The following is a 22,998-nucleotide window of genomic DNA, read 5'->3' on the forward strand; positions in this document are numbered from 1 at the left end:
CCTAGGGCTGCTGTGGATGAGTTTTAGGACATCCGTGTACACCTTTAATTTTTAATTAATTAATTTATTTATTTATTTTTATTTATTTGCTGTTGACACTATTACAGATCTCCCTCATCCCTCCCACTATATTCCCCTCCATCCAGCCTCCTCACCCCCAGGCCTTCCTTCACCACGCTATTGTCTGTGTCCATAGGCTAAGCATATATGTTCTTTGGTTACGTAATCTGTATGTGATGTAGGAGTGTTTCCATTTATTTGTTTGTTTGTTTGTTTATGTGTCTTAGAGGGGAAGGCTTTTAGTACCTTCATCAGACCCAAAAGGTATATACATGAGCCAAAAAAATATTAAAATTCACAACCCTGGGAAAATAAGTCCATGTGTCTTAAGAACAGCCTTGGCTATTAGTACAGATTTATAATAAGGTGAGTTTGTCAGGATGTCACTACACTCTGTTCTCGTTTCCTTTGAACTCGGTGCAGAGAGAGTTATTTGACGTCTTTCCTGAGTCTTTTCCTAATCGGGTGTGACTTACATCCACAAGAACCAGACAGACAGAGCCCAGGCCTGGTGGCGTTTTAGAAAAGTGTTCCAGGGTCTCCTGAGAAGGATCTTTGAACTCCTACAGCCCACAGATGACGATCCCAGTCACCTCCAGCCTGGCCCTTCACTAACCCTCCCTTCACATGGTAGCTGGTTGCCCACGATGGACCTGGTGTGGCCACCTGCCTGGTGATGTTGGTGAGGCAAGGAGGCTGCATGTGGCTGACTCTGTGGAAGGCATTCAAGAACTGCTGTCTGGGTGCTTTCCTGTTTGGGATTTTCTCCACTCCCCACCCCCTCCACCTTCTTCCTCTCTTACCTTGCTGTATTCCTACATCTAGCCCAGGACACCATGAGGGTTAAGCCTCAGCATTCGAGACACAGGCGCTCAGCCAGAGAGCAGTGCTTCTCCAACGCTGAACGTGCATGTGAATATCTCAGATGCCTTTTTCTTTTGACAGATTGGTTTGGTTCTTTGCTGAGATTGTGCTGGCAAACATGGGAGTTAGGAATCTAACGCTACACACTTTATTCAGAAGAATATAGCAAGTGTATGAAAAGATCATTTTGAATAATAATGCTCATAGACAGCTCAAAGGCTTACCATGTAGTATTCCATGGAGTCCCCCAAACAGTCCTAGTAGGAAGATATCCTTATTATCCCCATTTTGTGGATGGAGAAATAGAGGTACCAAGAGAATAAGTAATTTCATCCTTTGTCGGATGTCTTTTGAAAGGCAGATTGTGATTGGGCAAGCTTGGGGTAGGGACAGAGATTCTCCATTTGTAAGAGCGTTCAGGTGATGCCTTCCTACTAGTCTATGGACCACTCTTTAACATGGAAATTCCCAGAACACTGTCTATAAAAGATGTGCGGGTGAAAGAAGCTGGCTTGTATGTGGGGGGCGGGGGGGGGGGCGGTGAGAAGGGTAGTTGAGAGCCTGTCTCTATGCACACATGTATATACCTGGTGCAAGTGGGCTCACTCTGTCCTGTCCTCTGATCCTCTGACTCCCATCTTAAAATCAAACGCTGTTCTAAGTTTTCCACACCATCAAGCCTCTGTTAAATCATAGCAGAATTGTACACTAAATTAGAGGATCTAATTTAAGCCACTTTTTAAAAAAAAAAAAATGGAAAGAATAAAACAATAAGGGGATCAGAGTTGGCTGAAAACGGGAAATATATATATAGTTGTAATTACATGAAAGAAAGAAGGATGGTTGATTGCAGTGCTCAATAAGACATCAATAGACTGCTGCAACAGAGCCGGAACCGAGAGAAAGGATTAGGAGACATTAAAAAATAGATTAATAAGGCAGGAGGCCCGGGCTGGAAATGAATGAGGTGAAATGGAAAGGCATCAACAAAAGAAGTATTTCCCAGTCTGACCCACGGAAGATGGAATAATAAGGAATAAGGACCCGACTCTCGAAAATTGATTGTTCCGCCGCAGTGATAATTTTCACGAAAACACATTACAAAACGAGGCAGAATACACTTTCTCTGCATAATGTCCTATTTCCGGCAGTTCATCAACGCGTTTTCATCTGCTCAAAACGAAGTCTTTGTCATTAATTACTGCAACGTGTCCGAAAGTCACCGTGTGAATTTCCCAGGAAATATATTATTGCCTTACCTTTTGTGTTGCCCAAACGTTATTGTGTACAAATTGATGTAATGCACAAGTTTCTATGGCCTATGAGGAGCTTGCTCCTGAATCACGTGATTTGTGGATATTGCCTGTGGGCATTACGGTGGTGACGGATATGAAAGGTGGGGAGTCTATAGCTTAAAGAAAGCCTTGAAGCCCTGGCTGGTGTGGCTCAGTGGATGAGTGTCAGCCTGTGGACTGGGGGTTCCTGGGTTTGATTCTGGTCAAGGGCATGTGCCTGGGTTGCAGGCTCTATCCCCATTGTGGGCGTGCAGGAGGCAGCCGATAATTGGTTCTCTCTCATCATTGATGTTTCTATCTCTCTCTCTCCCTCTCCCTTCCTCTCTGAAATCAGTAAAAATATATTAAAAATAAAAAAGAAAGACCTGAAGATTTGGGTGTAAGTCATGTGGTCTCTCATTCAGAGACTTAAGGAGAGATGAGTAGTGACATTTCTCTAAGCTGAGCAATACCTGAGGGGGAGGCTGGCTACAAATGCTAAGAACAAAGGTGAGGGGTGTACATTGGAAAAGAAGGGGAGACTGGGTCTGAGCTTGAGACTGGGTCTGAGCTGAAGGTTCACACTGAACAGTTATCCAAGATGAGGTGGCTCCCCCTGATCACCCCACTCATAACGGGGTGGAACAGAAATTCAAAGCCCAAGGCCAACTTAAGATTTGAGACTCTGAGTCTTCCTTAAGGTAGCTCCACAGCCCGTTACTAAACTGGCTGTCTATGCCCACTGCTCAAGGGTAGGTAGACACATGCCCATTTAATTTTGGAACATTATGCTTGGTCTGACTATAAATACTTAGGTATAACAGTGTGCATGGCATTGAGTGTCCACATCATTTCTTTTTTTAAAATAATTTTTATTGATTTTTTTTTTTTTTTTTACAGAGAGGAAGAGAGAGGGATAGAGAGTTAGAAACATCGCTGAGAGAGAATCATCAATCAGCTGCCTCTTGCACACCCCCCACTGGGGATGTGCCCGCAACCAAGGTACATGCCCTTGACCAGAATGGAACCCGGGACCTTTCAGTCCACAGGCAGACGCTCTATCCACTGAGCCATACCAGCTTCGGCTACACATCATTTCTCGAAAGTGATGCAACTGTCAAGTGAAGATTAGGGTGATGCCCAGGCATTCCTGTGGCTCCCTGGGCACTTATCATATGCCAGGCTTCCACTTCATTATCTCACACACACACACTGACCAGTGTGTCAAAGTCTGTTTGAACAGCCTGGTCTATTTATTCTCCTTATCATCTCCGATGGGCATCTTCCTCTCTTAAGGTTTGGAATTTATATTTTCACTGGTCCCACAAACTAACTCTGTAGCCAGCAGCCTCTCTGCTGTGCAAGTTCACAGCAGCCTGAATCAGTTTTACCCAAATAAAATAAAATCAATACCGTTAAACCGAACGCATTAACTCCCCTAAAAGCGTATTTCTACACAACATTTACTGTAGACATGGGAAATTCATTTACTACTCGTGTTAGAAATATTTTTAAAACGCCGTTGTGAGATCCTTCATTTTGATAAAGTCCTACCATCATCTCGTTAATAAGCACTGTATTAATTTTGCAGCAAATTACAATAAGACCGCGCTCTGTATGGCTGTGCCATTCAGCTGACATTTATGAAACGCTCTAATTTAACATGGTGACATCTATTACATGCATCTTTTACACGTTAGAGATAATCATCTCGGAGCGAAATAGACCTAAACGGGCCAAAAAAGAAAAGGAGGGGGTGAGAGGGAGGATGATGCAATATGAAATCATCCCCCTTTGAGAAGTAGCACTATAACTATTAAATTATTATAACCACTGCTGGGAAGAGCACAGGTAGGAACCTCTTTATACTCCTTCTGTCTTGAGCACTCAGAAGACAGAAAAAAATGTGCTTCGTTCCTACCATCGTTCTGTTTGAGCATGCCTCAGGCATTATCCTTCCCACAGCCCTTGGAGATGAGGGTGGCAAGCTCGGATGGCCATTTCTGGGAAATACCTTTGCAAAGGGGCGGGGGACTGGAGAACCACACCGGCCCGACAAATGGCAGGCGCTGTAGGACGGCAAAAACAAGACATCTCGGTTTTCCACCCAATAGCTGCCTTTCTTCTCAGATGAATGTTTCGACAGCTGAGCCAGGTGATAAACAGCCATATCACAAAAACACTTAAATGGAAACAAGCACGGTGATGTACGTCCTTCACTGAGCGTTCTGCAACGCATGGCATTTGTATGTGGCAGAAACCACTGAAGATCCATGTATTTATTTTGCAAGTGGAATGAGTACCTTGCAAAGGTAGCCTGTTACATGACTGTGGACTTCTCTTCTCTGGAGAGGCAGAAGCTCAAGGGAAGAAATCAGTGTACGTATACCAAGTAGACATGTGGTAGTGATTCTCAGGGTCTGCATCGGAGGGCTGAGCAGGCTCCTGGCAGGGAGGATGTACTGTGGATGGAGGATAGCAGATGATGGTGGTTGAATTGGCAGGCAGGTGATAGGCAGACCTGTATATACTTTTCCTAAGAAGCACCAACAATGCTGCAAATGAAGAAGTATTTTATAAGTGCTCTTTTTTTTAAGTATATATTTTGTTGATTTTTTTCAGAGAGAAAGAGAGAGGGATAGAGAGTTAGAAACATCGACGAGAGAGAATCATTGATCATCTGCCTCTTGCACACGCCCTACTGGGGATGTGCTCTCAACCAAGGTACATGCCCCTGACTGAAATCGAACCTGGGACCTTTGAGTCCACAGGCCGACGCTCTATCCACTGAGCCAAACCGGTTGCGGCTATAAGTGCTCTTTTTAAAACCAGTTAATTTCTAGAATTTTTTTTTTTTTTAGAGACTCAGTAATAGAGATTCTCTACTATGGACTCAATTCACAAGCTCTCTGTTTCTCTGGTACTCAGTGCTGGGTAAGGATGGCGGTGCAGGTGGAAGAAGTGGTGGGGGCTGGGAGGTATCGCTCAGGTAACGTGACCTTACACGGCTCAGGGTACATGCTGTGCCATTGGACGTGATCCTTTGTGGAGTGACCCCGTGGGTGAGCTTTTCAACAGAGAAGAATAAGAGTCTAAGCATTCCTATGGGAGATAAGCATGGAGTCACCTCTATGCAAGAAAAGATATTCTCAAGAATCTACTCATCAATCAGAAGATATTTTTGGCCCTTGTTTGTATCTCTCTTCTGCTCAGACAAAACCCTCCAAATCAAATTCAATTTCCAGGGTAGGTTTCCTGTCCCTAATCTTTTGAGTTCAAGTTCTGACTTTTTTTTTGGCATCATCACTGTCACCTCCTTGGCTCTTGGTGAGTTCTGGGGAAGATGTAATCCATGGACATCAGATGGTTTCAACCACCTGCCAAATGAGTGCTTAAGAAGGCACGTAGTTCTATTTTTCAAACGTTGCTCTTAATACTTAGAGTGTGATGTCTGTTACATAGAGAACCTCTGTGCTTACCTATTTATTGACCTTTAAATCATACTTCATATTTTTAAAAATATATTTTATTGATTTTTTTACAGAGAGGAAGGGAGAGGGATGGAGAGTTAGAAACATTGATGAGAGAGAAACATCAATCAGCAGCCTCCTGCACACTCCCTACTGGGTATGTGCCCACAACCAAGGTACATGCCCTTGACCAGAATCGAACCTAGGACCCTTGAGTCCCCAGGCCGATGCTCTATTTACTGAGCCAAACCGGTTAGGGCATGCTTCATATTTTTTAAACACAGAAGTGGTGTTTTTATACACACACACACACACACACACGCACACACACAATGATCATGTATGGATTATTCCATGTCTTGATTTCACCCTGAAAGAATTCCATCTCTTCATGTGGAGGGCAGTGGAGAAAGTTGACTGGAATGATTACTGCAGAATCTGACTCTTCCCCGCTGCCACTGATAACCCAGCCAGCCTCATTGTACCAGCTGTCACACAGTTGACTGTGCATACTCACCATGGCCACGTGGCCTGGGACAGTAGACTTTCCCAGGCTGGTGGCAAATGGAGAGGCCCTGAGTGTGATCACAAGGTAATCTATAGCCACCGCTAGTCAGCGTCAATGCTATTCACAGAAATGCACTAAGTAATAACTGGACTGCTTGGCTGATTCTTCCATTTGCATCCAGCGTGCCACAGAGATAGACAGTCTCCTTGGCCTTCCTGGGGACCAGCTTGGGTCCCCTTGCTGTCTGGTTAGTAGCTTATACCAGAGTGAATGCAGCATGGTGGTGATGAAGGTGGATTTTGAAGTTATGCCACTTCTGAGCTGTCTGGCCCCCCAGGAAGTAACATGCTCTTTCTAAGGTTTGGTTTCTTCAGTAAAATGAGGAGTCTGGCATTTCATAAATGGTAACGTGACTAACACTCCTGCTGTGGTGGAGGTTACATTGTACTGTGGCTTCTTCCTTCATTTCCCTGTTTTTCAAGTTGGAATTGTTCACGGATGTATGACAAATTCCCGTTGGTGGTTCTGGTCTGCAATGAAATGAGAAGACACCTCCAAACTGGACTCTACACCCCCCTTTTTGATATATTTTCATTCTCATGTGAGCAGCCCAAAGAAGAAAAAATACCATTTTATCTGGCAGTACTCTAAAGCATATAACGTTTTCACATTTTTTGACCACAATAAAAGTAATCTAAATGTACTTAATGTGATTAGAGCGTGCAACAAATGAACCATAAAAATGCTGAAATATCCCTAAAAGCAGGATTGTGTAAAAAAAAAAAAAAAAAAAAAGGTTCCGTACAAAATGACGCTATTAACAAAGACCTTTATTTTAAGGTTGTTGAAGGGTTACTATTAGGAAGGCAAGATCTTTCCTTAAATGAAGCATCTTGCATGTGTAAAACAAGCTTCGACGAACGAGACAGCAAATGAGAGGAACAGAACAGAGAGTTCGAGTTGTAAAGACTAAATTAACTGCTGTCTCTTCTCTATTTTGGTCTCCACATGACCGACCGCATTTGGGTTCCCTTAGCCACCTCCCAGTGACTTCTATCGGGTTTATTTTCATCTGATTCCATATATTCACCCTGCTGAGACACCTATGTTTTTGTGTCAGTGGGGTGTGGGGAGCGGGAAACACACACACACACCCCACTTCTTACCTTCTTGGCTGTCTAACATTTAAAAAAAATTTTCCTCCCTCCCTCCCCACCTTGTACCTAATGAGCAAATTATCTAAAAATAGATACGGTCATCATTCTACAAAATGTTGTATCTTCCTAGATGGGAGGCCAGTGTGATTGTAAGCGACGCGCTTCTGGCAGAAGGTGCAATCAGTGCCAGGATGGATTCTTCAACCTGCAGGAGCTGGACCCTGATGGCTGTAGTCCTTGCAACTGCAATACCTCGGGGACCGAGGATGGAGATATTACCTGTCACCCACATTCAGGCCAATGCATGTGCAAAGCAAATGTTACTGGTATGTGCAATGCAGGCGTCTCTGTCACGTCTCTATTGCCATCTGGAATAAAACGCTCTATTTGATTTCTTAACAGGAAAGTAAAGCAAATTTCCTTGCTCAAGGCAGGCCGGGAAAGACGGGGGGGGGGGGGGGGGGGGAACACAATCTGAAAGAAATTAACTGTCTAAAATGATTGAATTAATAATTCTATCAAACTTCCGCTGGAAGCTTCCTTTAATCAACCCTTTAGAAGTTTCTGGAGTCGGTAGCCGCTGTACTTCACATGGTCCCGTACTAATAAGTCATAGAAAAAATATAATTTGCTTACCGCATAGATGTTTCTTTCAGAAAATTAGCACTTTTTCAAAATGGTTTATACTTAATGAGTTCTAAGCAAATGATTTCCCTGCTAGTTTTCTTAATAGACCAAAATAAATGGATTTTTTTTTCTTCAAAATATTCTGTGCTACAGGGTCCTTTGTGATAAATCTTTCCATATTTTCCTATTATATTTCTTTGAACTGTTCCTATGAAATGCAAAATAAGTCAACATAACTCCACAGATCATGTATATTGCTAGGGTTAGTTATAAAGGGCCACATAATTTTAATTTTGTAATTCAGTGCCAGGCTGATTATAATAAACAGCCACCTTCAGTGTTATTTATCATTTTTTTATACGAGACGTGCTTTTTTGTTTGCTACTCCCACAGGTATTTTTCAGAAATTAGATTTGATTATAGCAATTTATTACATCCAACATTTTTGAGGGGAACCACAGCCACATAAGGACAAAATTTATCAAGTGCCCAAAATGCACTGGGTACATAATGCACTTTGAAATTTTGATATATGAGAATATTATGTGCGGAAAGTTTTCTGATGAAGTGAGTCTCATATTGTAACTGAACATGACTCGGTTTGTATAGGAAGTTTAAAAAAGACCTTTGCCTTTCTATTGTCATTCAAGTCTTCCATCGTTTTTCTAACATTGACCTGAACCTAAAAATAATAAAGTCATACCTAACCGTCACACACACACACACACACACACACACACACACGTATGCATACATACACACATGCATACATATGAACATAGCATTCTGAATAATATAGCATTCTGAATAATATTTTTATTTGTTATATAACACTAAAATGGATTCTTTACATATATATAGATACATATATTTTATTCAGCTAGATAAGCATTTCATTTTAATAAAAGAATATGGGCACATTCAATGGTATTACACTAGGCTTCTCTGGTTTAGGGAAATATTATATCAAAATTTAATGTAACTAGCCTGTATGCATTTCAAACATACAAAAACTAACTTCAGGGAAGCTGGATAACCAACGTGTACAGGGAAACACCCTTTGTGTAAATGTTACCTGGGATGCTGAAGGAATTCTAGGACCTTCGAGAATTCATCTCTATGGCATCTTCTGTTCTTTAATGTGAGATATATTTTAAATTCAAAATGTGAAAACGAAACTTAAAGAAAGGCCTTTAAAGACAATGAAATAGTCATTTCTCTATACAATGGTTAGATTCCAGAGCTTAAGAGAGAAAACAATCAAACTTACTATTTACTTAGAATTTCTTATGGCCTCCCTATCATTTACCTATTTTACTGGTGGATCCAGATGGTTTTCTGCAGGAAAATATAAATGTATAAATAAAAATATACATATATATGTGTGTGTATTTTATCATTTGTAGATGAAATCATTTTGAAATTATTTCTAAAGTAATTCTGCACATTCAGTATGTTTAATAAAAATATAAACTCCATATGCATACATTTTTTTTCCTAAGGGGAATTAACAAGTAATCTTACTCAATTTCACCTTGTTACTAATAAAATATAAAAACACAGAAAATACAAGTATGTGTTGTATATGCTTCAGAAAGCAAACTGTTATCGAGTTAAAACTCTTAAACCTTACTAATGATTCTATCACCAGTAAAATACATTAGCACCAATAATTTTATTAAAGTAGGTCATTCATCTAGAATAAAAAGGGAGAAGAATGTGAATTAAATGCCAAATGTGCTAACTCGCCTGTACTTGTTAACACCGAACGTGATGCCCTGTAGGCCTTCCCAAGTATCGTTAGGAATAGATTACCTGTCTGGAATATGTATGGCATATTCAAATAAGCACTGCGCATATTTTTAAAACTGATATGATATGAATCCATGTAGACCAATTTTAATAGTTCAAAATGAGTCATAATTCTTGTTAACAATACAGTTATTTTTAAAATTTGCAGCAATAGGGGCCCTTTTTTATTTTCCTTATTGAAATTAAATGATATGCCTTAGGTGAGTCATTCATCACTGTTAAAGAACTTGCCTTCCACTGGAGTTCTTGAATTTTTATTCATACATATACATATATATTATGCATCTCCTGCCCGCTTAGGAAATGCTTTTCTACATATGAGTTCCTGAGTGTGTTTTTGACTGTTATTTTAAGTACTAATTTTTTTTATTGCTACTAAAGCTTAAAATAAATGTTTTAGTTGATTCAGCCCCGCAGAGTCAGTTATTTAAATTCACGGATAGGCGAAAGCTATCTAGAGAAAGTGTTTTGCATCTCCTTGTTTACTACTTAACAATGTTTTTATTATTTTGTCGTGTAATAGTCTTTTTAAAAGAAACCTAAGTTGTCAGAGATTTAGGTATAGTCACTAGAACGTTTTTCCCATTTGTGAAATGTGTGTGTGTGTGTGTGTGTGTGTATATATATATATATATATATATATATATATATTCCTTTAAATAGGAGTAATCTAAACAGAATTTATTTAGTGTTTAAAGAGGTATGTTCTGAATCATGCAGTATGACAAGCAATGTGATTGCTTTATGAGCCAAAGAGAGCATAATTTATTTTAATTGAAAGTGATAAAATATAGGAGCATATAAAAGCATTGAAATAAAAAATTGCTCTGGATAAGTTTCATTTATATTAATTATCAAAATGAGTGATATTTAGGAGTAAGTATATATATCCTGTTAAAACCAAAATAGTTATCAGCTTAACATTTTTAGGGGGTTCTGATTTCTCGGAAAACAACTATGCTGTTCTTCTGTATGGCTTTGAAAACGAGTTTCCCCTTCTTTTGTACATTTTAAATGAGCATGCTTTGTTAAGATAAAATAAGTAACAATAATACTTTTACCATAGTTTTTAGTTTTAAAATAATAGTTTTAATATTCATTCAAGAGAAGAATTCTAGTAGGTATATGAAGTGACATTTGCATTGAGAATATCTTTTATGTTAAGCAACATACAAATTAAAGTTAATAAAGCACCGTACAAAATCGAAGTTGCATCATCACCAGGTTAACTATCACCATCATGTCTGGAGTCCGTGACTAGCCCTGCATGGCATTTGTTGGGAGAAATCGCCCAACATGTGTGTGTACATGAAATGTCAGCATTGCCATTGCTAGGGCTTCAGCTACCTTGAAAGCATGCTAGCATCATTTTTATATTTTCCTCTTTTTTCAAACAAATTCCATCTCTAGGGCTCCGATGCGATCGTTGCCGTCTTGGATTTAAATTCCTCCCAAATTTCCGTGATGGTGGATGTGAGCCCTGCCGGTGTAACCCCTTCGGCTCCATGAGCAAAGTTTGCGACCCTCTGTCGGGGCAGTGTGCGTGCAAGGCGGACACCAGAGGTCTCCGCTGTGACACCTGCAGACAACACTTCTACAGACTGGACGTCACCGGCTGCAGGGCCTGCGGCTGCCACCCCACAGGGTCCCTGCCCGGGACGGTCTGTGATGCTGGGACAGGGCAGTGCCATTGCAAGCCCAGTGTTGGAGGGAGACGGTGTAATGGATGTTTGGAAGGATACTTCTACCTCCAGCAGAATAACTCTTTCCTCTGCCTGCCCTGTGACTGTGATAAGACGGGGACAGTAAATGGCTCTCTGCTCTGTGACAAATCAACGGGACAGTGTCCGTGCAAAGCAGGAGTCACAGGTCCCCGCTGCAGCCAGTGCGGGCCTCACAGGTACAACCTGACCGCGGGCGACCTCCAGGGCTGCCGCATGTGTGAGTGCGACCCCTCGGGGACGTACCCCGGGACCATGTGCGACCCAGGGAGTGGCCAGTGCCGGTGTTTGCCCAATCGGCAAGGAAGGAGGTGTGACCAGTGCGAACCAGGTATGAGGGAACTGTGCTGCCTTTTCAGGGCTCCATGACATCTCTTTCTTCATTCCATATCGGGCGGCTCCTCTTTGTTACTCCGTGGAGGCTTCTCAAAGTTGAAAACACAGCGCCAGTGTTGAGTTTATATCTTTGTGTGGCTCAGATACAAGTGCCCAGTCTACTCAAGATCCTGTGGCGTGTTTGTCTGACCCTTTAGATCAGTGGTTCTCAACCTTTTTAATGCCTCGGCCCTTTGATACAGTTCCTCATGTTGTGGTGACCTCTAACCATTAGATTATTTTCATTGCTGCTTCATAACTGTCATTTTGCTACTGTTAATGAATCATAAATTAAACATCTGTGTTTTCCCATGGTCTTGGGCTCTACAGCAGAGGTTCTCAACCTGTTGGTTGCGACCATCGGAAAACACAGGTATTTACATTACCATTCATATCAGTAGCAAAATGACAGTTATGAAGTAGCAACAAAAATAATGTTATGGTTGGGGGTCACCACAATATGAGGAACTGTATTAAAGGGTCGTGGCACTAAAATGGTTGAGAATCACTGCTTTATATGAATGCCAGCCAATGACATTTCAGAATTGAGACTTACTTGTACTTAATTTCTCAACTTGAACTAAAGGGAGTGGAAAGGAGTGAGGGAAGAGAGGAGAGAGACAGAGAGAGAAACATCAGTGTAAGAGAGAGACATGGATTGATTGCAAGGGACGACACTCTAACCACGGAGTATACTGGCCCAAGCAATCTCTCTCTTATTGTTTTTGTTTCGTTTTGTTTCTGCTCCTGCATTCTTACAGCTTCAGAAAGTTATGTTGAATTTATCTCTTACTGTTACATTTACATGGACAAATAGAACACCCTTATCTTGAAGTATCTTTGTCATAAGCAGGCACTTCAAGGAGCCAGCTCTGCAGTAGGCACACTAAAATGCACGGCTGGAATCTTTCATCCTGTGTCTTTAAACACATCGGAGAGACCAGCCACTTACTACGGGGGGCCGGGATGGGGGTGTGAACTGGCCAGGCTGAGGACTCCTGCCTGCCTCTTTCATCCGTAATTGTAAATATTACTGGCCTGCAGTAGACAGCTGCACACAGATTCCCGTCCCACTTCCTTAAAAAACATTATTAAAGAAGGTGTATGTAATGAAGCCTCATGTATTATTCACCTAACCTTACGGGGATGTACAAGGAAGAGGCTTAATTCAACTGAAATTTATAGGCAATTTGTTAAAGCAGCAGCGCGCATTAGAAGGTGCATTAGAGCCCCATTGGTTTTAATATGCCATTCAATAACTTGAGCAGAGGTTAAAAATGCTGCTTAACCTCCATTAAGTATTTTAAAAATGCTTTAATTTAAAATTATTTGGAGTGTGTGTACATATATGAATGTACACATCCCCACGCCAATAAATACTGCGCTAAGGATGTGTTCCTGGCGCGCGTTCCCGAGCCGGGTGACCTGGTAGCGTGCAGCTGCAGGCACTTAGTCAGAGGCCAGGCCGGGGAAGCCGCGAGAGGATGGCACCTGCTGTGACCCGCCCGTGTCCTTGGGAACCAGAGGCAGCCAGCGAGGGTTTGCAGAGGACTCTGCAGCTTCGGAATAAAATAAAGGCTAATTTATAACGGAAACAGCTCCCCATGACACGTTTTGTGCTAATAGGACCGTTCCTCATGCTCTGTTCTGGTGTTTGCTTTTGCTTTTGTTTTATGATTCTTTATGATTCATACAGACTATTAGAAAGCAATGCCTGCCCTAGCCGGTGTGGCTCAGTGGATACGGCATCGGCCTACGGACCATCTCAGGTTTTAAGGGGTCGCAGGTATCCATCCATCCGTCAACCCATCCATACATTCAGCCTTCCTTCCATTTCACTCACATATTCTTATTTTTTATTTTTTTATTTTTTTAAATATATTTTCTTGATTTTTCACAGAGAGGAAGAGAGAGGGATAGAGAGTTAGAAACATCAATGAGAGAGAATCATAGATCAGCTGCCTCTTGCACACACTGGGGATGTGCCCGCAACCAAGGTACATGCCCCTGGCCGGAATCAAACCCGGGACCCTTCAGTCCACAGGCCGACACTCTATCAACTGAGCCAAACCGGTCCTGGCACATATTCTTGTTTTTCAAAAAGCAGTCTTTTGGATGCATTACACTGTACCAAGGAGCATGCTGTATGCTGACATAAGATATACAGTCATAAATACATTAAACTTAGGGTTATATAAAGGTCTGTAGTTTAGTAGGGGAAACTGACTTGTACGTAAATACAATAGTGTGATTTACTATATAAATGTACAATATAAAGAACTAGGAAAGGAAATAGACTGATTAATTGTTCAAGAATTGGGGCTAGTAGAGCTTAGACAAGGAAGTGATTTCTGAGCCAAGTTTTATAGCAAAGAGAGGTTGAGAAGATACTCAAGGAGAGCACAGCTGGACAGGAAGAAGAAAGGGGAGCAGAGCATTTAAAAAGCATACTTACACTAATTGAAAAGAAGGTTAGAGAAATCTTTTCAATAAGAGAAATTATACCTTGTAATGAATGATATGAACATATATTTATGCATTTATTGATGTTTGATCAAGTCTATGAGTAATTTTTTAGCATTGCTATTTTCTTAAATGTTTTGATTTTTTTAGAGGGAGAAGAAGTGAGAGGAGAGGGAGAGAAAAAAATCAATGATGAGAGAGAATCATCGATCAGCTCCCTCCTGCATGCTCCCTACTGGGGATGGAGCCCACAACCAGGACATGTGCTCTGACCAGGAATTGAACCTTGACCTCTTGGTTTCTAGGTCAGCCCTCAACCCTAACACCAGCCAGGCCAGACTAGCATTATTTTTATATAAAACTACCAAATGGAAGAAAATTATTACTGCCTCCATGTGAAGATTAGCATCATCTACGCTACTTTATTCTGAAAATATTGATTTGTAAAACCGTTTCTAAGTTGCTCTTTTGTTACCTGACATGGGAGAGCCACAAATCCCTCCCTAGACTCTCGCCTTAATATTGTGTCCATTCTCTGGCTTACACTGAGAGCCGTTACTTCCAAATGGCTTATAATTAGTGCTTATCCTCGGCTCTGCCCTCCTTTTTGGAATAAGGCCTAGAGGTTAAACTTGTTTTCTTTCTCCCTTTTTAAGACCTCGGTAAAGCCTAGTTGTTCATGGTCCTCGGGAGGAACATTGCCAGGAAATGGGCTCTCCTTTTATGCCCAAGACAGGTACTGTGTTGTGCAAATAACCACGACAGGAGATAATACCGGCCGCCCGGCTAATAACTTTGAACTCTAAGCATTCTGCAAACCTTCTCCAAGATAAAGCAACGGGGTTTTATGATCCGGGTGACTTTTCTGCTTTAGCTGCAAAACACATTGTTTTCCACAGGAGACCAGTCTTGCTTGGGACCAGGGGTTAGCGGAAATAAAACTGGGGGCCTGTAATAACCTCGAGTGGGCTGATGTGTGCCATAGACATGTAAACTCGAAGCACTGGCTAAGGTATATGGGAATGGCATTGGCCTAAGGACTGCGCTTCGTGTTAAATATGCAGCACAAAATCATTCTCGGAAAGAAGTCTCAAAAGAGATCAGTGAAAACGACACAGACACAAAGATGGGGGAACATAAAGGGGAGCTAATGGAGGGAGATCAGAAATGCATTGAGTTCAAGGCGAGACATTAAGGTCAGTTATCTCTGAGCTGCACCCAGGAGTTGAAGCGTAGGGAGGAGGGAAAGGGAAATGGTGCTTTCTACAGTGGGAAGTCATAAAAGGAAAGGCAATGGTCTGTTCAGGTAAGGCAAGAGGCAATCATTGGACGGGACGGCACCTGAGTCATCCTAATTAGAACTGCTTAAAAATAGGACAACTGAAATACTGGCGGGATTAGCCTCTGTAATCATGCTCCTGAGGGGAGGAGCGGAATTAGCCCCCCACAATTCCAATGTAATCTTTTCCTTGAAGCTCTACCTCTAAGTTGCAGCCCCCCGAGGTGTTTTAATACCTTTGTTCTTCTCTGCGTGCTATCTCTTTTTTTCCTATGGTGTTCTTTATTCTTCAAGACGTGGGCAGCTCAGTCTTCTGCACCAAAATGGACCCTCCTGGTCCTTACCGAGTCACCTCATAAATCATTTCTTGTAAAAATGATCCTTAATCGTTCTAGAATTCTCTGTGGCTCAGAGCTATTGCCATAAGTCTAAGTTAATTCTGCTCCTAAGTATCTCTGCTAATGTGCAATTTATCCAAATAACAGAGCTGTTAGTACATTCATGATGCTATCGTCATGGATTTAAGGACCTGGGTACTTTCCCGGGGAGAAAAGTGCACAGAATCACAGCCCCGGTGATCTTGGATCCAAAATCAAAGTCTCCCAAATTTGTGACTTTGGTCACATGACAAATCAGATGTGAGCACACACGTTAATTGGCACGGCCATTTGTTATTTCTGGAAAAAACGCATATGTATACAGAGAATTGCTACCAGTGGATGCAAAGAAGCAAACGACATAGTACAGTTGTAAATTACAATAAAAGTGGCAGTATTTGCTCTTTCCAACTGAATGGCACAGATTTGGAGCTTCATTTTTCATTCTCCTCGCGCTCAATCTTTTTTATTTTACTATTCCCGAAGCTCTGTAAGAGAGACTATGCAGGGACTAAAACAGGGGTCTTCAAACTACGGCCCGCGGGCCACATGCAGCCCCCAGGGAAGTCTGATCCTGCCCGCCAGGTTTTTTGGGCAGTGAGCGCAGCCAAGGTGTTACAGTAGGAATTAGTAGTTCATATAGTCCGGCCCTCCAGCTCTCTGAGGGACCGTGATCTGGCCCCCACTTTAAAAAGTTTGAGGACCCCTGGACTAAAAGATAAGTCCATTGGTGGTGGCTGTGAAAGAATGGCTTGTTTTCAGCGAAAGCCTTAAGTGAGTCTTCCGGTGTTGCAATTTCCTTTTGTTCCTCCCTCAAGAATAGGTGACATGGTATGGATTCAGTCAGTGCGCATGCTCTTTCTCTCTTTCGGGATCACTGATATTTTATACCTTTAAATTCCTGACCACAACAACTGTTCAATTCCTTTTCATTTGCCAGAACGTTATTCATTAGACTCCCTCTGAAATCCCATTTTTTATTAAAATTTTTAACATGATTCGTGTATGTGTATATGTGTATGTTTATATGTATGTACATATGCATATGCATGCAGAAACACATGTGTCAACACCAAGAATGGTTTCTCTTTCCTTTTTCTGCTCCATCATTCAAATGCCAAAATCCCTTTTAATTTTATAGCTGTGGGCTTCCACCTTTTCTAGGTCCAGGAAATTTGAAGTAACTTGACAATATTTGCGAATGTTATTTTTCTTTCTTTTTGCTATAATGCAAATGGGTGCATACTTACTTTAAATTATGTGGGTTTAAAAATATAGTACTTGTGTGAATCAGAAATGCATTGAATCAGAAATGACCGTGATAGGAATTTTGGTATTTTATTCCTAAAGAAATAGAAAGTCACTAGATTATTTTAAATAGAAGAACGAGGTGTTCAAATTACACTCGGAAAAAGGCTGTTCCGGACACAATATGAAGAATAGACTTACGTGGACGGGCAAGCTATCATTGGATGCCGTAACCTCAAGCTGAGATGCCTGGATTTGAATCCAGCTTCTGCTGTTCGACTATCGTTTTAGGAAAGTTGGTTAATCTTGCTAACCTCCAGTTTTATAATTTATAGGGCAGATATAATAATAATGCCTGGGTTACTAGCATTGCTGAAAGAACCATTGACCAATTGAGGTCATGAATATAAAGCTCTTACAATACATAGCCTCTGGGATACAGTGTTCACTATGAAAAACTTGGTGGTGACTTGAACTAGGGATGTGACAGCAGGGATGGAGAGGAGAGTAAAATGCTTAGAAGACAATACCCATTGGCTTGGTCATAAGCTACACGAAGCCAGGGGAAGTGAAGGACGCAAGCTAGTTGCCAGATTTAACAAAAATACATTATTTCAGATAATTTAAACTTTATTTTTATTCTTGACACTGTCCCCATTTCCCCTCACTTTGCCCACTTCCATCCAACCCTGTCCCCTCTGGCTTTCACCCCACTGTTGTCTGTGCCTATGGTTATGCATACATGCTCTTTGGCTGATCTATTCACCTTCTTTCATGAATTTCAGGTAATTTTTAAATATGAGCAAATATCAGGTGGAACATACTTTTACTAAAGGAGTCATTAGAAGTTCAAATTTAACAGGGCGTCTTGTTCTTGATTGGCTCTCCTAGCAGGATGTTTCGGGGTTCTAGGTTGATTATTTGAAGATATGGTGATGCTGTTGATTAGAATGAAGGCGGTTAAAGGAAGGTCATGAAGTAGGTTTTCAATGCACTGAGTTTTAGGGGCCTGGGTACAAAGATAGCGGGTACAGCGCCAATCATTAACTCAGCTTTGCTTTGGTGCTCATTGACACAAGAGCTAAGCACCTTTGTATTGGGAATTCACTTAGTGCCCCTACAGAGTGTTCTGTGTTTTGATGTACAATCACAATATTATCGTTTAAAGAAAAGACTGGCTAAGAAGCATATATAAAACATCTTCACTTTTTTATTCCAGGTTTTTATGTCTCTCCGGGCAACGCCACTGGCTGCCTGCCCTGTTCCTGCCACACAGCTGGGGCAGCTCATCACATCTGTAACAGCCGCACCGGCCAGTGTGCTTGCCAAGATCCTTCCACCGCTGGGCTGAGTTGTGACCGTTGTAGGGACCTTTACTTTGGATTTGATCCTCAGACTGGCAGGTAAATATTGATGAGAATTAATAATTAAATCCTTTTTATTTAATTATAGGTACAATGACTTTCTTTATAACCAACAGTGACTTTGTTTGGCAGTATCTCTTGTAAAATGCAGTGTTTTCCGTCCTGCTTAGTGGGTTGATATATTTTTTTACTCTGATGCCTGCGTTTATTAAACATAATGGTAATTCTTCAATATTTTCTAGAGTCCCAATATATAGGTGGTCATACATTGATAGATATGCCCAATATTAGGGCCTGGGGATATTTAATTTGATAAAAATCCTTTTCCCTCAAAGAACTTACAATTTGAATGTGGAGAAAGACAGGTAAAGAAATATCCCTAGGAGAAAATACACACACACACACACACACACACACACACACACTATAAGGGCTAGAATAGGTAACATGTACATCTGTATTTTGTTTTATGTGGCCCCCGACTTTATTGCTTATTTATTAATGTACTGCACCCATTCATGTTGCCCTTGCCTTTCTAATTTAGATTGAAAGACTGGCAGATAAGGAACTTAACTTAATATTCAGTGATATGATCCCCCGCCCACCCGCCCCGTGAGTAAAGTATATTCTGAAAATAAATTAATCAGTTTTCAAAGTTACACTGTCTTTCATGTTCTTCCCATTTCCTGTATATCTGTGGGCACTTACTTTCATGCCTCTGTGGTCATTGCTGTATTTGTGAAGATGAGCTGGAATGCTAATTCCGTGTGGGTTTCTTTTTCTCCCGGTTAGATTATGAATTTATCTCGGGTTGGGACTATATCCATTAATTCTTTGGTGTTCCTATCTCTAAGCAACTAGTATGTGTTTCTCATAAACCTGTCAAATCTGTTTCTCAGTGTGTGTGTGTGTGTGTGTGTGTATATATGTGTTTAAAATTATAATTGCTAATTATTCAAGGGTTTGTGATTATTGGGCTCTTTTCAACACACTGTCCCTGCTGCCTGCCTTTGGCCCTTACACTCTTCATTAACACCTCGATGAGAGTGTGGACAGGGTGACAGGTTAAATTACTAAAAAAGAACTCAAACCAGTTTATTTGTTTTTTTACTAAAATTCAATGTGATTAAAAGTAAAACACTTTTCCATTATACTTAAAATATTTATTAAAACAATTTTTTGTTCTTTTTTAATCCATGCTGCTGCACTTCAGCTACCATTGGCATATCATTCTGTTAGTCTGAGAGCATAATTCTCTCTTCTCTGCATTTTGGCTAAGATCGAGCGTCTAAGAGCATTACTTTGTGTGAATCTTCTCTTGAGCACTGAAATAGGAGTGGGGGTCAGGGATTTCACCTCAAGAGGCTGCTGTTGCTGGTCTCACACATGTGCAAGCTGACTTTTCACTGAGCTTGGCACTACCATGCGTTCTTCATTGATCTCTGTCCTTCAGTATCTCTTACCTACAGTTTTAGTGTAGTCGCCTGCATCGCTTTTCTGGTTGGTTGCTAATTAATTTTTCAACCCACAGGAACCTTAGCTATTTTCTCTACCAAGGCCCCCTTAGACTTGGGGGTCACCCTTTGTACAGACACTAAGGCAGCACCATGCTGTCTGTCTTCCTTGTGGTCCTCATCCGGTCATGAGACCAGCACACTGCTCCTTGCCCTGTACCATACTGTTTCCAGTATCACAGTTTTGTGATGTATTTTGAAATCAAGCAGTGTGATGCCCCTAGTTTTATTCTTTTTGTATAAATTGTGCTTTTCAATTTACAATAACGGTAGGACTTTCTATAAGTTAAGAAAGACCCCATAGGCCATGTTCCTGATGCACTTTATTGCCACATGGCAGGCAGGGCATTGCCCAGATCATATATTAAAGGATCCGTGAGAGATGAAAGGAAAATTGATTTATGGTTGTGTCTTCGGACTCCTGGTTTTCCAAAGTGCCCATTATCTTATGGTCCACCCTGTTTCTTAAAAATTATCTCTTCCTTTGAATTGCAACATCTTCCTCCTGTGATTTATTGTTTCTGTCTCTTACGCTGATCACTCCTCTTTATTGTGCCCCTTCCAAGTACCAGCAGGTGTATGATTTCACCTCAATCCATACATGTTAGTGGCTCTCAGGATGTTATCTCTTCGGCTCTCTACCATGGCCTCCAGGCCAATGGCTAGCCCTCTCTCTGAGTTTTATTTATTTATTTATTTATTTATTTATTTATTTAATTTTTATTTAATAACTTAAAAAGGTTTTATTATTATTATTATTATTATTATTTTTAAAATATATTTTTTTGATTTTTCACAGAGAGGAAGGGAGAGGGATAGAGAGCTAGAAACATGGATGATGAGACAAACATTGACCAGCTGCCTCCTGCACACCCCCCACTGGGGATGTGCCCACAACCAATGTACATGCCCTTGACCGGAATCGAACCTGGGACCTTTCAGTCCGCAGGCCGACGCTCTATCCACTGAGCCAAACCGGTTTTGGCCTCTCTCTGAGTTTTAAATGTACATGTCCCTCATGCCTCCATTCTTAAGTAGAGCCAACACAGAACTAATTTTTGTCGTTACTTGCCTCCCCTCCTGCAAAAATAGAAGTGAAAAGTCTCATGCCATCTCAGGCCGACCTGGTCTTGTTGAGAGGGACATACACAGTCGCTGTGCAAGTCCCCGCCACCCACCTGTGTGAGGGCTCAGATCGCGTGGGGCTGGATCTGCTGTTGATTAGAGGCTGCTCCTGGGAAGAGCCACCATCTACAATGCAGCTTCTCTGAAAAGAGCAGCAAGAATAAAGCCTGTCGAGGCCACGGGGGGCCCAGGACAACCAGGAGGACGTGTCCCTGGTGCAGTGGGTCACAGGGAAGGACTTCTCTGCCACTGACGGATGCAGCTGTCGCTCTCCGCTGTGACACTGATAATCCTCAGAGAAGAAATCCACTGGCCCCGAAGGTCACCAGGAAAGGCATTTCCAAATGTGACAGCGAGAATCGCGCGGCTTCATATTGTAGCTCATCATTGAGAAGAGATAAAAATGGATTTTATTCTTTTTATGATTTCCATTCCCTTCCTGAGTGATACTGAAGTCTCCCTGATGACTTCTGGTTGCTATCGTGAATATATACCAACAATGGCTATTTTGAAAATGTGTACCAAGATGGCCAAAATATATGGGATTCCATCTAGTGTAAAGAATTTTTTGTCTCCTGAAGAGAAAAATGCACTCATTGTTTCAATGTGTATACAGACATGCAGTATAGGGAAAATGTCCATTTATGCCCTGATGCGAAACTTTTCAAAAAACAGAAAGGCAAAAAGCTAAAAATCAATTGAATACACCTTGAACCAGGTACGCTTACAGGTATGAATTTATTTCATTAATTTCCAAACGTCTACAATGGATTATAAATATTTTATTCTTAAGCAAGGAGGAGATACAAGTATCCCTTAATTGGTTCCGAAAAGAAATGGACTTTCTCATCTGCTTTTACCATTCATATTTTTTTTTTGGGGGGGGGTCTTATTTAATCCCTCCACCAAGTTTGCTTATATCCCTTCCCTTCTCCACGTTCTCTTTCATGTACACCACTGTACTTCCTGAGTTTTAAACTTTCTTTGATACTCCCAAAGGCAAAATAAATACAATAAAATACGCTCTGCTCCTGAATTGCAGCAACAACAAAAATGCCCCCAAGCAACAATAACAAGCAGGAGAACCCTTCCCCTCTCCTCATCCATGTGGTTCCTCCTCCTTCCCCTACCACAGGAAGGGGCGTGCTTTCTTTTTATTTTATTTTATTTTTTGAAAAAAATATATTTTATTGATTTTTTACAGAGAGGAAGGGAGAGGGATAGAGAGTTAAAAACATGGATGAGAGAGAAACATCCATCAGTTGCCTCCTGCACACCCCCCCACTGGGGATGTGCCCACAACCAACCTACATGCCCTTGACCACAATTGAACCTGGGACTCTTCAGTCCACAGGCAGACGCTCTATCCACTGAGCCACACCGGTTAGGGCAAGGGTGTGCTTTGTAAAAAGCCGATCTGAGTGCAAAACTCACCTCATTTACCTCTGACACATAAAGCGAGCCGGATTTAATCAGTACAGAGAACAATGAAGAAAAAAAAAAACGTCCGCCCACTGAGAAATCAATAAAGAAAAAAAGAAAAAAAAAGGATATGGTGTTTGTCTAAACCAAACACAATGAGACAAAAAAGGGCCATCTTCCCCCGTCTCCGTGGGCAGTTAATATGCGTAGGTGACAGGACAGGCCTGTGCACTGTCCCCAAGTTGACCTGTAACTGGGATTCTCCTTCCCACAGGCCCTGGGACTCACCCGTGTATCTGTTCCACCATCGTTTTTTCTTGTATATCACTCACTCATCA

The 22,998-nt window shown here is 41.4% G+C and overlaps 1 protein-coding gene across 1 annotated transcript in view; it reads left to right on the top strand.

Moving 5' to 3' along the window:
* The window catches only part of USH2A (usherin), a gene marked incomplete at its 5' end in the record, with an annotated part of 394,535 nt that overhangs the window by 54,296 nt on the left and 317,241 nt on the right, over nucleotides 1-22,998 (top strand). The window contains 3 exons of the mRNA XM_084868505.1: nucleotides 7,464-7,659; nucleotides 11,183-11,824; nucleotides 18,455-18,638. Of these exons, the coding sequence (XP_084724631.1) occupies nucleotides 7,464-7,659; nucleotides 11,183-11,824; nucleotides 18,455-18,638 (1,022 nt within the window). The remainder of the gene's footprint in view (nucleotides 1-7,463; nucleotides 7,660-11,182; nucleotides 11,825-18,454; nucleotides 18,639-22,998) is intronic.

This window comes from Pipistrellus hanaki (genome assembly GCF_964339955.1).
Source record: "Pipistrellus hanaki genome assembly, chromosome: 20".
Classification (NCBI taxonomy): domain Eukaryota; kingdom Metazoa; phylum Chordata; class Mammalia; order Chiroptera; family Vespertilionidae; genus Pipistrellus; species Pipistrellus hanaki.